Source organism: Heteronotia binoei, chromosome 7, assembly GCF_032191835.1.
Source record: "Heteronotia binoei isolate CCM8104 ecotype False Entrance Well chromosome 7, APGP_CSIRO_Hbin_v1, whole genome shotgun sequence".
Taxonomy (NCBI): Eukaryota; Metazoa; Chordata; class Lepidosauria; order Squamata; family Gekkonidae; genus Heteronotia; species Heteronotia binoei.
This window is the reverse complement of record NC_083229.1, coordinates 83658512-83674881: the sequence shown is the minus strand read 5'-3', so window position 1 is coordinate 83674881 and position 16370 is coordinate 83658512. Positions and strand designations below refer to the sequence as shown.

The following is a 16370-nucleotide window of genomic DNA, read 5'->3' as shown; positions in this document are numbered from 1 at the left end:
AAATAAATAATATGGACAGTCCATAGTACTGCCTAGCGTAAGAGTTCTGTTTGCTACTAATGCACTGTGAAATGTGTAAGCAAGAACTTTAGGGAACCACTGTAATCATCACTGACTTGGTAACCAACCCCCATACCCACCGATAACTGTGTGGGTATTCTCCAACCATGCCATCATAGAAGTTACATGGTAACCCTCTCATGTCATTGTTTTTTGTTTGATTTCTTAGATGCCGATCTCATAACTGGGTTCACCTCATTTCATTTAATATAATCTAGCACTGGAACATTAAATAGATCGGCAAATAATGTTCTCTTGCATTTCTAAGAGTAAACTGAATTTTACTTTTTATTGTGCTTTGACACAGCTTTGTTTGTTTGTTTGTTTGTTTTCAGCCTTTGTGTCAGGAGCAGATATTGGGGGAAATGTAGCCATCTTATATTACCACACAGTATGAATAGGCACATAAAAATGGGATCTGGCCCAGAAGAACATCATTTAATATTCTGGGCCTGCCCCAATGGCATCAATAAGAACAGAACCAGGTTTTAAGTATTTAATTTGAAACAGAAGTATACAGCTGATATAAGAGATCTAAGGATACCTTAGTTGGCAGGGGGAAGAAAGAGAGGGAATTGAGAACTTTTGTATATGAACTGAATTATTATTCCTCTTCTTTTCCAGAGTCCAGAACTGTGTATCCAGGGGAGGGAGGGTGGACATTTTGAAAAAACTGAAATCCTTGAAATACTTTTTCCCACAAGGAAGTCGAAAATAATGTAATGTAATGTTTCTAACCCTAAAATATATAATGTACTGCTCCCCTTTTATCCTTAATAGGGTTGCCAGGTCTGACTCAATAAATATCTGGGGACTTTGGGGGTGAAGACAGGAGCAAGGTTATGACAAGCATGATTGAACTCTGAAGGGAGTTCTGGCCATCACATTTAAAGGGACTACATGCCTTTTAAATGCCTTCCTTCCATTTGGAATAATGAAGGATAGGGGCACTTTCTTTTGGGGCTCATAGAATTGGACCCCCTGGTCCAGTCTTTTTGAAACTTGGGGGGGGGGGTTGAGGAGAGGCACTGGGTGCTATGCTGAAAATTTGGTACCTCTACCTCAAAAAAGAGGCCCCCCCATGAGCCCCAGATACTCACAGATCAATTCTCCATTGTACCCTATGGAAATTGGTCTCCATAGGGTGTGATGGAGTTGCCAGCAGACATTTCCCTCCCCCCTTGCCCCGCTTTCTGATGACCCTGAAGTGGCAGGATGGCCTCCAAACCATGGGATCCCCTGCCCCCAACTGGGGATTGGGAACTCTAATCTTACTAATGTTTCATAATGTTAGCATTGTATAAAATCCAAAACAAGATTAACATATTGAGATTATTTAGATTTGTGTAAAATTTCCATTTCCAGAAGTAGAGGAAGAACAAAGTAAATATTCAGAATTGGAGGCTGCAGATTATTTTATATACAGGTACTACTGGCTAATCCAGAGTTTTAAATCATCTTTGCCTTTCATATGAAAATGCACCAATTCAGTTTCATACCGTGAACAAGCTCAGGGAGACTGCTCTCCCTTTCTTCTCATAACAGACTGGTTTTGACAATCTGAAGTAGTTTTGTCTACAATATCTGCATTAATGCCTGTTTTTAGAAATGAAGCTGGTGCATTTAAACACAGTATTTTGAAAACTCATTTGGTTCCATTAGTTTTATAATTAAGGGGAATTGTATATTCATCTTTTGTTTTTGAGTCAAAAAGATATAAACAAATGGAGTAATTATCTAATAAAGGTGCAAATATTTCAGTTTTTCACAAAATGTCAATTTTGTTCTGAAGCATGGGGTTTCCTCTTATATCTTCAGTATTTCAATGAATTTGTTTGTTTTGTGAGATATAGGAAAGAGAGGATATAAAGGATGAGGAAGGATCCTGGATTAAGTTTAACTGGATATTAGCCTGTCAGATAGTCTACTACTGGTTACATCCCTCCCATTAACCATGATGTCTTCTGTTGCTGACAAACAGCATTCTGCATTCTTTCTGAGAAATAAAAAAAATGGATCCCTTAAAAATGCACAGAAGGGAATCACAGAAAAGTTACCTACTTAACTTTCTCTCCATAATGCCCATTTTTAAATGCCAAATTCAGCTGAGCCCTGCAAAATTCCTGAAATATAATTATTTTTTTAAAAAAGCACAGTTAGTAAAACATCACATTTTATTACAACATAGTGTTTGCAAGTGGCCCATGCTTTTCCTTTCCTTTTTCCTGGACCAAACTAGAAGTGAATTACTACTACAAAGCCTTCAACATGCTAAACACTAAATTACATATAATAATAATACACTAACATTTTCCATTAGGTGTTGAGAGACCTTGTTGCATAACATATTTTATCACCAAGATTGAGAAAATATTATTTTACTGATAAAGGCCCCATACAACAAAAAAGAAAAAGGGGTATTTCTGCCATATGTAATGGGTACATAGAGACTCTGCAGTACGCAGCTACCATAGCATTCAAAGTTTATGGATGTGTTTAGTATCTTAAACTTGAGGGTCATTTTCCATACTTAAAGGTAGTGTTTGTGAATTAATGTTTTTTATTTGTTCATCTACTTTTTAGCCTTCAATAAATAGCATAGATAAACCTTTGCATGCTGAATAAATGTAACTTTTGAACAAATTCTGTTCAATTAAAATGCTCATACAGATTGAGCAATGAAGCTGTTGTCATCAACACAGAGAAAATTAGAACCTAAAATGAAATGTGTATAGTGTAATGGAATTAACAGTCCCTTCTCTAGGAAAGCATGGTCCTAATGGAAGGCCATACAAGATTAGGGACTGCAAACTTGTACTTTGTACTGAAGCATCCTGCCAGGCCAAATGTAACATACATTTTTCTCTGAAGATTCCCTCTTCTGAATTTATATATATATGTATGTATATATATATATATGTATGTATATATATATATATATATATATATATATATATATATATATATATATATATATATATGTGTGTGTGTGTGTGTGTGTGTGTGTGTGTGTGTATGTATGTATATATAGCATGTATATATAAGTTTTCTTTTGTTAACCATGTGATCTTTGGATGCCAAAGTGATGATTAATATATGTTCTCACAAAGACTTTTGAGTCCCTGCCACTAGCTTCTTTGAGTTTGTAATTAAAATGTAAACTTCTGGTGCTGATTGAGCACAATTCTACAGAGCTTTAAGAAGCACTTTTATGGCAATAGCCAAAGAATGAATTGTGTGAGCTGTTATCCAAATCAGTCACTCACTTCTAAGCACACATTGTTTTAAAAATATATACATATATATTGCTGTGATAACTTACATCAACCTGCTAGCTTATATGGTTGTGAAATATACCCGTAAATGCTCAGTGTTGTAAGCCCATTTAGTGTTGTATATGTATATTGTACATAAGGGGACGGGGGAGCTTCATTATGTGTGTGTCTTTCATACCTTTTACACACTATTCTAGTTCAATAATTTGATAAAGAAATCCCAATTTTTAAATTAACAGTGGGTTAATGGGTTGTCTTCCTTACATAGCTGCCTTTTGATAGCTTAGATGTATGACTTTGTATTAGTTTAAGCCGTGATAGTGTATAAAATACTGTCCTTTCTAATTCCTGGTATTAGGAAGAGGAGTTCCTCAGAAGGAACCACATGCAATATTTAGCTGTGGGAGCTTCAGCCCTTTCAACACCAGGCATGTAGCTGAAACACCATGCCCTGGAGAACTAGCGCTGCTATCAATGCCACCTTTTTCTCCCTTAAGAGAGCATTATTTTATGAATCTAGGAATATAAAAGCCAGTTCAATGAAGAAAAAAAATTCAGATAAGAACTAACAAACTTTAGGTGAAATGTGTGTTCTAACTACCGACCTGTGCTAGTACTTTTTTCCTACCCCATTTTTTTTTGTTTTTCCCCTAAGAAGCTGTATAATGTCATTAACCTTCTGCTTTGATCAGGAGAGAAGGGCTCCTCCTCCAGTGCCAAAGAAGCCATCGAAAGGTCAGGTGCCACTCATACGGGAACGCTCTCTGGAGAGCTCACAGCGTCAGGAGGCCCGGAAACGGCTGATGGCTGCCAAACGAGCCGCATCTGTCCGTCAGAACTCAGCCACTGAAAGCGCCGAAAGCATTGAGATTTACATCCCCGAAGCCCAGACCAGGCTATGAAGGGATTCAAGCAAGAGGACTCTTGATGGCAAGAAATATCTCTTGTATAATCTGCCCTTCTAGGTCCATGCTCACAGACACCAATAAGTATTTGTATGTCCCCTCCTTTTATCTCTCTCCTCTCTCCCAATGAAGTAACACTTCTGTGGCGTAGTTGTCAGTCCTCCAAGAGATTTTGCTAATAATCCTTGCTTTCTAAAGGTTTGCCCATGTCATCCTAATGCTTTGTCACATGTACTGATGCTACCAATTGCCTCGTGTAAAGACTCCCACAAAACATACAAATGCACTCTCTCTCTCACACACACACACACACACACACACGCACGCACACAAACACCTGTACAGTAGATACACTAATTAACTCATCCTTGGTCCTTAAAACTAGTCTGTTATCTAGTGTACAGCAATATTCAATTATACGGTATTTTGGAGATCCAGTATTGCAGGGTAAACTAAGATTCTGTTGTCTTCCTCATTAAGAATGAAAGGAGCTCCAGCTCAGAACCCCTTCTTCTTGTGACTATTGTTTAAAAAAAATGGCACTCCTTATTCTGATCCTCAGACTCATAGATTCTCACCTGGCAACTGTAAGGTGGTGGGGGCCTGCGGCTTGAGTAGAAGGTGACATAGCTGAGTTTTACCTGATTTCATAGAGAGAGCCTGCAGCTGCACAAACTGCCTCAATTTTATTTCCTTGGCCTCACTTTAAAACTTTTTTTTTTTAATCTGCAGAAGACTGAAAAAAATCAGCCTTTCAAGGAATAATGTATTTTGGAAAAGGCAATAAAAGGGTAATGAAGTGATAAGATGCAAAAATGGCTGCAGGAATATTTTTGTCCAAACTAACTAGTGAGAATTTTAAAGATTGTATTATATTATCAATTCCTATTGTAATGTATGGATTACATCATGTTTTGGGTTTTTTCCCCTTCAAAGTACAATAGCTTTGGTTTAATTGATGTCTTAATTTTGATGAGACTCAGATATCACACAGACTTTAACAATCATTTGTTGCTGAACTGCTGTAAATGAAATACATGTTTCCACACCACAAATCCAACTGCTTGCATCATACGCTTCACCCCTGAGTGCAAGTTTCTCCTTTGGTCTATTCTTTAAAGAAAGAATGCTTAATTTAACAAAACCAAGGAATTATCAGAGATCATCAGCTGGTGAGAAACGTTCCTCCACAGAACAGTTTTTAAAGGCTGCACTCCGTAAGTAGCTGTAGGTTCTTTTGAATCAAGAGCAGTAAACCATCCCATGAAACAAGACTGGTGGGAAAGCTCTCTGCCTGTGCAATCTTTACACCAGCTATCATGGCAGCAGAGAGGACAAAAAGCTCCACAGAGTTTAAGAATGGCATCCAGCAGCACCCCACTAGTATGCATGATAGGATGCAGATTTTATATGAGCCCTGTCCACGGATCGCTATAGGACTAGCAGACTGTGCCTTTGTGGAGCTAGTGGGTTCACTCAGAAAGCCTGGTCCACATCCTACTGACAACAGCACTATGAGGCTTTCCATTGATTCAAGTGAATATATTTAAGGTCTGAGCCATCTGTAGTCCTTTCTCATTAGTGTTCTCTCAGATGCCATATTAAGAATCCAAGTCCGTTTGTTCTTTGAAGCATCCTTTTTCTTACCTGGGCACCCATGTTGAACATGGCAGGTTGTGGCCCTTACTTGTCACAAGACTAAGGGAGATCTTTCTATGAACAAGAGATGCTTCATAACAGAGTAGGGATGATGAATACTTTGCATCTCACCAGAGATGGATTTCAGTGCCCTTGCTCCCGAAACATTCAAAATATTCCAACTGTGGAAACCTTAATGGCATGGTTGGCATAATTGTATAGTGTACATCTCAAAACATCATCAGTTACCTTTGAAAAGCTGACCTTTTGGGGGAAATGCACATTAACCGGCCATGCCAAGGCACTTCACATGACACAGCATCGTAGACAGGTGCTAACTTTAATTTTATTCAAGAATTTAGGAGAGGTTCAGACAAAGAAAACTTTCATAAAACATTTGTAAAACCACTAGAGAATTTGCTACCTCTCAAAGCCATTGATATATCCTAGCTGTGTGTTTATAAACAGGGCACAAGATATCACTGCTGTGTTTTACAAGTAAAGGGCTAATAATTTAATATTTTAAAGACTTTTAAAACTGAAGGATGAAAAATCCAGTATAACTCGTCACATGCATCACATTAAGTGAACTTGGCAAAAATCTGATTTGCAAGGATTCAGCTGCATTGTATTTGCTAGGTTTGGTTTATTTTATTTTAAAAGTATGTTTCACTAAACTTGTAGCAGCAATGAAGGCTCATATACTGTTTGCAGTCTGCATAGTGCCAATTGCCACCTTTAATCATATATCATCATGTTATGTATTAAAGAGATTTGGGAACTCATTTGTATGAAGATGTACAGAGCAGCAGCCAGAAAAAATGATTTTGCAGCTAAATTGCTGTTGTCTATTTGAACTTCTTTGGAACAGAATTTAAGATTGGTTGGCAGGCTATTGGAGAACAATTGTGTCAGGATTATGCAATAAATCTGATAGCTTCATATACTGGGTGCATATACACAGGTACTTACTAGTAAGATCCAGTGCTTTTCTTTGGGCATATACACAAATGAATACAGTGAGGATCTGCAGCCCAAAAACTGGCACATGAGGATAGTTGCATTTAAATGTCACAAATATTTTGGGTATTAATTGTAAAAGGATGTTAATATCATGAGGTATAGTAATTCATACGGGCTCCATGTATGAACAGAACTACTGCCTGGTGTTCCAGCAGGCCCTGTTAATAAACAGATTCCAAATATTTGCATACAACACAAGCATGAGGCTGTGGTTTGTGAAATTGCACTAACACATTGGACAGCAGTCCCATCCTGACCATTTCTTTGCTGGCAGAACACACCTTTGAATCAGGCAGCCTTATAAGAGAATGTTTATTCCCTACAGTTGCCATATATTGACCACCTAACATTAACTACCACCTTGCAAACATACAGTGATATATTTAGAGCATAATTCAGGCAAAGTACTTTGTGTCTCATTGATATCAATGGGAAAATTAAGCAAGCGCTTGGAACTTTTCCACTGAAACAAATGGGACTAAAAATTGCTTGCCTTTGACTGGATTGTGCCCTTTACTATTTTATTCAAATTGTGTCTTTTTAAAAAGCAAACAAACCCTAATCTAAGTGAAACAATTGTTATCAGTTCTTGAAGGCAGATCTGTTGGCATTTCCTGGGTGGTGGGATATTTTTTTAAAATGTTTGGTTTTGGCCTCCTACATTGAAAGTTTAAAAGTATTTATTATATTTTTGCAGACCTTTCCATAAAATACTCTTTAATCTTTTTGTAATGATGGATAAAGTAATGATTAAACATTTTAATATTGAACAGGTATATAGGAATAAGTTATTTGTAATATATTCCAATTTATTTATTGGGTGTTCCCTTGAGGTTCTGGTGTGCACTATCACTTTAATTTAAAATTTATGTTTGTGAATTTACTGCTTGGTTTTTCTAAGTTATAATGCATATTTTAACCAGAATGTAAATCATTGGCATACTCACAGTCTACCTGCATTCCCAGTCATGATAATAAATATGTTTTTGATTTGCAAAACTGGAATACAACTTGCAAAGCCTGTCAATGGAGGTATAGAGAGATGGAGAGCAATGTATGGTATTATGAAATGGGGTTTTCATAGGATTATCTACTGACTTGGTGTGTGGACAAAAAATGTAAATAGATTAATGTTTCCCATAATGTAAAAAAGAGCAAGTTAATAAAACAATAATGCACTGCTTGTAAGAGCTGTGACTTTTCAATATAAGTTCACATCCCCCCATTGCATGAAGTGATCCTGTTGCTTGGATTGATGCAAAAATAAAAGCAGAAGACTGTTACTTTTGAGAAACTAGCACAGAATTTCAGACTAAGCCTTTAAAGAACATGCAACATCACTCACATGATCCATCCTAGTGAGTTCGCTTAATGTGAACACTTAGGCATATAGCTACTCAGGTGTGGAATGTTTCAGGATAGGTGCCCGGATACCTAGACATTTTTCAAATGCTTTTTGATATTGTTGTCAGTGTACAATGTAATCCTATGTAGAATTACTCCAGCCAAAGCTAAGACTGGAGTAACTCTGTGTAGGATGGCACTGTTAAGAGCTAAATGAGGGTAATTTTTACCAATTAATTCCTCCCTCAGCAGCCCCAATTGCCTTTTGAAATGTTCACGTGGGACAGAGACCCTCCAGGAATAGCTTAAGGGAGAATTGGAGATCTGTTGGGGGGGGGGGTGTTTCATTACAATCTCCCTCACCTCCTTGAAGCCATCTCTGTTTTTTTGCAAAATTCATGCAACAGAAGAGACTAAATGCCTGAAGTGCTCTTCTGAGCCCCACAGGTGTTCTAGAGAGGAGTACTGTGTCATTGGCATATAGGAGTGCAGGGACCTTTCTATTAGCTAGAGTAGGGGGGTGATAGGAAATGTTGTTTAGGCTACTAATCATATCATTGGTATAAAAGATGAATAATAAAGATGCCAATGCACATCCTTGCTTCACCCCTTTTGCTGTTGGAATGGAGTTGGTAAGGTGCCCATTCCTATTGCATCTGACTCTAATAGATGTGTTAACATATAATACTTGCATTAAATTAAGAAGCCTTTGGTCGATAGTAGTAGTTTCTAATTTCTCCCAAAGTTTTTTTCTAGATATGGAGTCAAAGGCTGTCTTTAGGTCAATGGAATGCCACATGCAGAGTTTCCTGTACTGTTGTCCTTATTCAAATGGCCTGCACTTTATTAGTTATATGTATCCTGAGCACGAACTAGAATGTTCACAGCAAACACATATAATATTCTGCCAGTGGATTTTTAAAGTTTAAAATCAGCCATGGGACGCTTTCCATATGAATGGATGGATAGCAGGAGGATGGCTATTCAGCCCATTCCCCTCTTTCTCTCTGTGTGTGTATGTGTGTATGTAATCAGCCCAGCCAGCTGTTTTTTATGCCCATGGGAGAAGGAGATATGAGCAAACATATCATGTGCACTAAAGGTAGAAAAGCATTCTGAGGAGCAAGGGTTTTATATGAAAAAATAGCAGAAGGGAATGTTTAGAGCCATTTCTCTGCTCAAGCTTGCAGCTACACACAATAGTTTTAAATTTATTTTTTTAAAAAGAGAGAGGCAACTGTCTGGTTTGGCTCTAAAAGACCTCAAGCTATAAATTAGTATTACTAATATCCTAATCATAATTACTATTTTAGACAATTCCTTCCCCTAAAAAAAAAGATTAGGATGTATATGTCATCCTTGATCTACAAAGGGCTTTATATTGTGTATCTCTGAATAAGAACAACTCTATGGTCATTTTTAAAGACTGGGAAATTGATGTTGAAAGTGAATGATTTACTCCCAGTCATCCAGTGAGTCTATGAGAGAATAAAGATTGAGTCTCTCTCAGTTTCAGTTCCCAGGTCTGTAAAATGGGAATGTCACAGGATTTGTGTGAATCCAACATAAATAAACTGATTGAGGAATAGGTTCTTATCCTTTTGATTTAGACATTTAGTTTTGTTCTTATTTGACAAAGGTGCTCCTTGTTGTCATCATTCCTGCTTAGGAGACAATAAAAACTTTCTGAGGGGTTCTGCTAGCTGATGAAAGTTTAGCTACCAAAAGTCTGAAAACCACATCTTAAGCATTGGAGAGTGAACTCCATTCAGCTCCATTGGAATTGTTCAGTGTTTATGATCTTTCATTTAAAAAAAAGTGTGTATTCTCTGAGAGTTCTCTCGTAGCTTGTGAGTGAGTGCATGCATGCTGATGGTGCTGCACACATGCACATTATCAAATTGCCCCCTGGGAATCATAGTTTGGTTTCACAAACTACCACACTGAAGATCCAATTGAAGTTACCCTCTGTTTCCTAAACAAACAGACCTGCTTTGCTTAGCAGAATATGTGCTTTGCTCACTTGTGGATTTTTTTCCCTTGAGCATTGATTCTTCTTCTACTTATTCTGTAATAGCTCTGTGTATTTAATGATGTGCATTCTGACTTTCAGTCTGGCAGTTCCCAAGGTGGCTTACAATCAAAACAAAATGTCCAATCAGTGAACAAAATCAATAATAAAACTGGTTTGTAAAACTAACAGTAAAAGAGGAAATGTGTAGGCTTTAGCCAACAATCTTGTAGCATTAAGCTAAGTCTGGGTTCACCACTTCTTTTACACATGAGAAATCAGCACTGTAAAACATTCTGGGTGCTTCTAAGCTTATTCCACAATACTGAGCAAAACAATAAATGATGTAACTTGATGAAGCTGATGTAAATATTGTTTTGCATAAATATGCATTAGCCATCAGTATCTCTGGGCAAGTTGCAACATTGTATAGAATATTAACTATATCCTATCCTATCCCAGTTTTTATGCAGTGCTATTATTGCTTAAGTGACTTTTTGTTCATGGCAAATAAGGCAGAGATGTCTGTAAATTCACTATCATAAAAGTCCCCCCTGCTCCACATGACAGAGGAGCAGAAAACAGAGACAACAGCATTAATATATATGTAATAGGACAAACCCAAAGGACCTCTAGCCCACTCCAAGTAAGTTCGTTGTGAGTGCAGCTACATTGCGCTGGGAAAGAGGAAGAAGACTGCTAAATTAACACTGATAATGGCTGTTGGACCATTGCTTAGTGGGATTAGCCTCCTCTGTTACTGAGATGAAAAGACAAAAGATCTCCTTGGTTCACCACTGAAATTAGTACACTTCAGCCATTTCCTCAGGACAGCAACTCTTCCAGGGTGCTATAAAATGGACAGACCAGAGCTACAACTCCCATTCACTCCTTCAGGTATACTATCTATTGACATGAGCCAATTCATTCTTCCAATCCAACTTGTAACAAAAGGATTTAACTCCAGACTTGCTGCAGTCCCAATTATGGTAAATCCTGTTCGCCTATCGTAGTGATGCTTTCATGCCTGGGGGGAAGGCAGTTTAGTTCTGTATTATCTTCTTTAACGCAATCTGATACATACAAATTAGTACTCAGTACCCCAAAGAAGCCCAATAGAATAAAACAAAACCATTTTCCTGCTTTTTTCCTTCAGTTTCAAGAGGATTACAGAGCCAAATCAAGGTGAGAGGTAGGTTCTGAATGAAATATACTTGCAGGTTCATTGAAGAGGAGCAGTTTTATATATTATGTTTTGCTGTTTTACTGTTCATGCTTACAATATGCTTACAAAAACTGATGTTCCCTATTCTTTATTTAAAAGAACCAGCTATATCCTGCCTTTCTTCCAAAAATGGCACTCACAGTGACTCACCAGTTTGGTGTAATGGTTAGGAATGTGGACTCTAATATGGGAAAACTGGGTTTGATTCCCCACTTCTCCACATAAACCTGCTGGAGTGACCTTGGGTCAATCATAACTCTCTCAGAGCTGTTCTGGTCAAGAACGGTTCTTGGAGAGCTCTCTCAGCCCCACCTATCTCACAGGGTGCCTATTGTGCAGAGGGAAGCAAAAGGAGATTATAAGCCATTCTGAGTAAAGGGTGGGATATAAATCCAATCTCTTCTTCCTCCTCCTCCTCCACGTCTTCTATTTGTTTACAAACACCATTTCCCCTCCAAGATGGGGACCAAAAGTAGCTTACATTGTTCTCCTCTCCTCCATTTTACCCTCACAATACCACCTGTGAGGTAAGCTAGGCTGCAAATGTATGACTAGCCCATTGTCAGCCAGTGAACTTCTGTGGCAGAATGGAAATTCAAACCTGAGTTTCCCAAATCCTAGTCAAACACTCTAACAACCACACCCTGCTAGCTCTCAACTGTTAAATACAATCAGCTATCATAAAAACAATTGCAAGACAAATGTTCTATACAGACATACAGCAGTACAAGCATGCAAAATTCAACAAGAATCAAAAATCCTAAAGTCACATAGTGTCAGAGCACCCAACCATGAAGCCAGCTTTACAATAAATACACACTATAAGCAAAACATTATCGTCCATCACCCAAAGTTATGGCGAACACATCTTTCACCTACACCTAAAAGAGACTTGCACCAAACAAAGATCCCTTGAGAGGGATTGCCAAAATTAGTGCAAACCTATCTCAGTATTCATTCATCTAACCTTTAGAAGCTGATGCCACTCAGATGTTAACAGATTCACTTAGGAGAAGCAACAATCCCAGTTGGCAGCTATGGCCTCGGTTAGCCATTATTAAAGCACAGCCATTTTGTCTCCTCCCAGTTTTAGCCTCTGCACTTCAGTTTACACAGATTTTCCAACTTGCTCAGAGTTGGTATTTCCCAATGCATTGTACATGTAAGAACACCAATAGGAATAACTGTGAGGAGCATTTGCCTATAGCCCAATGCCTTCAGTGTTCTTTAGAACCAGAGTTTTTTAGCTATTGAGCAGGGATTTCAATTTTTTGCCAAAACTCCCTTATTTTGCAGGTAGGTGAAATATGAGTACTTCAATAATGTTCTGTCAGTTCTGGTTCCCTGCATATTTTTGCCACTGCATCTCACACAGTTGAAAGTTGACTCTTGTCTTCCAGCACAATGAATTAGAATTCAGGGGTGTCAAACGTGTGGCCCAAGGGCTGGATCAGGCGCTCAGAAGGCTACCATCAGGCCCACAAGCAACTGCCATCTGCTTCCTTCTCTCTCTCTTGCTTCTTTCTGCGTCACACAGCTTGCTTTGCCAGGCTTGCTGAATTACACAGGTGCTACAGTACAAAGCCTCTATTTTTTTCCATTGGCTGACCAGCGCATGAAGCAACTTGTGTACAAAAGTTCACAATGCCCAGCCATTTTATGTTTTCCCCTGAGTCTTAGGCTCAAAGTACTGACCATGAGATTTCTGTAATGAATGTCAATAAAACAAAGGTAGGTTTGCAACTTACAGCCACACACCTGAACAACATCTGAGTAGCATACTCAAGATCACTAAACACAGATTCTCCAGATTTTGATGCAATAATTCAGAGCAAGAGGTGTCAGTTATCAGAAAATGTTAAATAATCGAACTATTGCAAGAGTGGTAATCTTTTAAGCATATCTTATGTTTTGGGTTTTTTAAAAAAAAAACCATTGTGCTTATCTGTGTCCTTTATAAAGTTTATATCTCTGTTCCCTGGCATTACATTTTATGACAAACATAGCCTGGCCTGGCAAGGTCTCATTTATGTCAGATTGGATCCTCCTAACTAGGCTTCCCAATCCACAGGTCCCAGTGGGGGATCCCTGGTTTTACAGGCTCCCCCCACCTGTAAAGTGTTTTCACTTTCATTTATTAGAATTGCAGCTATTGGGAGATGAGGAAATGATGACTATTTAGGTGAACTGCACTGCTGTATTGTTATGCATTTATTTTGGAAATGGAAAAGTCTGGCTCCGCCCCAAAGTCTCCTGGCTCCACCCCCAGATTCCCAGATATTTGCTGAATTAGACTTGGCAACCCTATTCCTAACAAATGAGTTTGACACCCCTGGATTAGATATTTCTACCAAATGTAAGCAAGCATTCTGCAACCACAATGCTCTGTTGCTACGCTCAGTACTGTTTTTGTTGCCTTCAAGTTGTAGAATTCAACAGCAAGTGCAGAAAAACTCCATGCGTTTGGTTAATGTTTAAGCAGCTGCTCTTCATGAATTGCACTTTGATCTTACATGCTGTATGCTGCTGCTGAAAGCAGGTTTTATAGGTTTCGCTTCCACCAACAGTTCTTTTCTTTAGGAAAGTCAAGAACAAAGGATCTCAGACACCAGTGCCAGCTGCCACCTGCCCTATCCTCCCAGGCTAACCAGTAAGCAAATCAATAAGTTCTGTTTGCACATAACTCACAAGGAGCATGAGAGAGGATACAAACCCATCAATATAAATGAGATACAATTTCCAGCACCTTATGGAACAAAGTCCATATTGCATTTGGAGTTAAGTGTTCTTGGATGGATCCAAAGAACTGTAAGCAGAAGGAAAATCAGCAACTAGCTCTCTTCTGCAAATGTTTGCACACATTCATTCATGCAGAGGTGTAATAGGCAGGCTCTGTAGCAGTTCTTGTGCTTCTACAGCAGCTGGCACAAGCGGACTGCACTTTTTAAATGTAGTTTCACTTCGCTGTTGTCCAGCATGAGATCCCTTCATGAACAGAACATGCTTCTCATGTGCAGTAGAGCTAGCCCATTGAAAGACTATTAACTTCCACATTGATTGATTGTTCGGTAGTCAAAAGGACAGAGGCTACATAGTGGAAAGGTTTTGCATTCAACACTCTTGGCAAAAGTATGCATTTATTCCAGTTCCGTATTTGCTATCATTATATAAAATCAAGGTATTGTTGCTGAGCTGTCTGATCCAGTTTTGAATCATTCATTCATTTATTAGATTTATATCCCGCCTTATCCTGCATGTGGGCTCAGGGCAACTTACAACAATAAAAACAACATATCAAGATTAAAATTCACATATCAATATTAAAACAGCATCATAAAGATGGATACTACAAAATCAGAGGCAACACAGTAAACAATACTTCAGACATTGGCAGCAAAACCACGCAACAGCATGTAGGCTGGTAACTGCCAAAACAACATAAGCACCATGGTGATAAGGTGCTGGGGGAAGCGATGACTTTCAAAGGACACCTGCTGGATCAGTTAAAAGTCTGGCAGAAGAGCTCAGTCTTGCAGGCCCTGCAAAACCTGGATTAGTCCCGCAGAGCCCGCATCTCCAGTGGGAGCTCATTCCACCAGGTCGGGGCCCAGACCGAAAAGGCCCTGGCCCTCATTGAGGCCTGTCAGGCACCCTTAGGACCAAGGATCACAAGAAGATGTTGTGTAGTGGACCTCAGAGCCCGGGGGGGGGTTCACATGGAGAGAGGCAGTACTCAAGAGGTAGCCAGTGCAGTTTGTGCAGCACCAGATGCATCCACGCCCGTATAGGCCTCGATGCTAACAACCGAGCTGCTGCATTCTGCACTTGCTGGAGTTTCCAGAGCAGGATCAAGGGTAGTGGAGAGAGTTACAATAGTCTAATTTGGAAGTGACCATTGTATGAATCACTGTGGCTAGATCATGGGAGGTAAAGTAGGGGACCAACTCCTGGGCCCACATCAGATGGGAAAAGGCAGCCTTTGCAGTAGTGGCAACCTGGGCATCCATAGATAAAGAGGCATCCAGGAATACCTCCAAGCTCTTCACCTCTCTCAACAGCACTAATTGAGTACCTGTAAGAAAATGCCACTTTTAACAGAACATCGTAGTCACCAGCATGGTTGCCAGCACCCCTGGAGAAGTAACTCACCCATGTCTGGCCAGAGCGTGTGAGCATACCTAACCAGGGACAAAGGGACTTGGACAAGTACCAACAGATCCAACACTACTAGAAAGCAACACCGGTAGAAGGGTGCTTTCCAAGAGGATAGATGGTTTCCCGTCGTTCTGTAGGACGACCATCTCGGCTATGGAGCAGAGGAAGTTGCGCCGCAAGAAGCCATCCAGGCAGACGATTTGCAGTGCTGATCATGGAAGGCTAACCCCACTTGCAGCTATCTTCCCGCCAGACCAAACTCCATTCCAGCTATGCAAAGGACTCACGTACTCACCAGCTGTCCCCTTTCACAAACAGCAATCACCCCTACCCTGGGCAAAGACAATTATCCAACCATCGCTTTCTTTGTTAGGCGAAATGGAAAATAAAGACTAGCACCAAGATAAGACTAAAGAAGAGGAAGAACATATTCAGCTAACGCCAAGTTCCTTTGTCCAAACCAGGTGTTACCTAGGCAATAATTTGAATATCTATTGTCACCCTCTTGTTAGTCTTAAGCATCCCTCTACCCAGTCATCTTTCCCATTCTTTTCCACAATGGTCACTTTGGAGCCTCCCCTGGGCATCTTTCAATCTGAAAGTCTCACCAGGTATCCACGGATCCAGCATGTTCCTTGGTCAGTCACAGGCACCCAATTAGGTGCCACCAGTTAATTTGCTATTGGCTATTGCAGAAGTCCAGCCCTTATGGTCACTGCAGAGCCTCCCCTTGC

The 16370-nt window shown here is 39.4% G+C and overlaps 1 protein-coding gene across 4 annotated transcripts in view; it reads left to right on the top strand.

The window, feature by feature from the left end:
* The window catches only part of DLGAP1 (DLG associated protein 1), a 456386-nt gene extending 451567 nt beyond the window's left edge, over positions 1–4819 (top strand). For all 4 annotated transcript variants that reach the window (XM_060243934.1, XM_060243935.1, XM_060243933.1 and 1 more), the window contains one exon: positions 4028–4819. In XM_060243934.1, the coding sequence (XP_060099917.1) occupies positions 4028–4237 (210 nt within the window). In that variant the 3' untranslated portion in view covers positions 4238–4819. The remainder of the gene's footprint in view (positions 1–4027) is intronic.
* The last annotated feature ends 11551 nt before the right edge of the window (positions 4820–16370 follow it).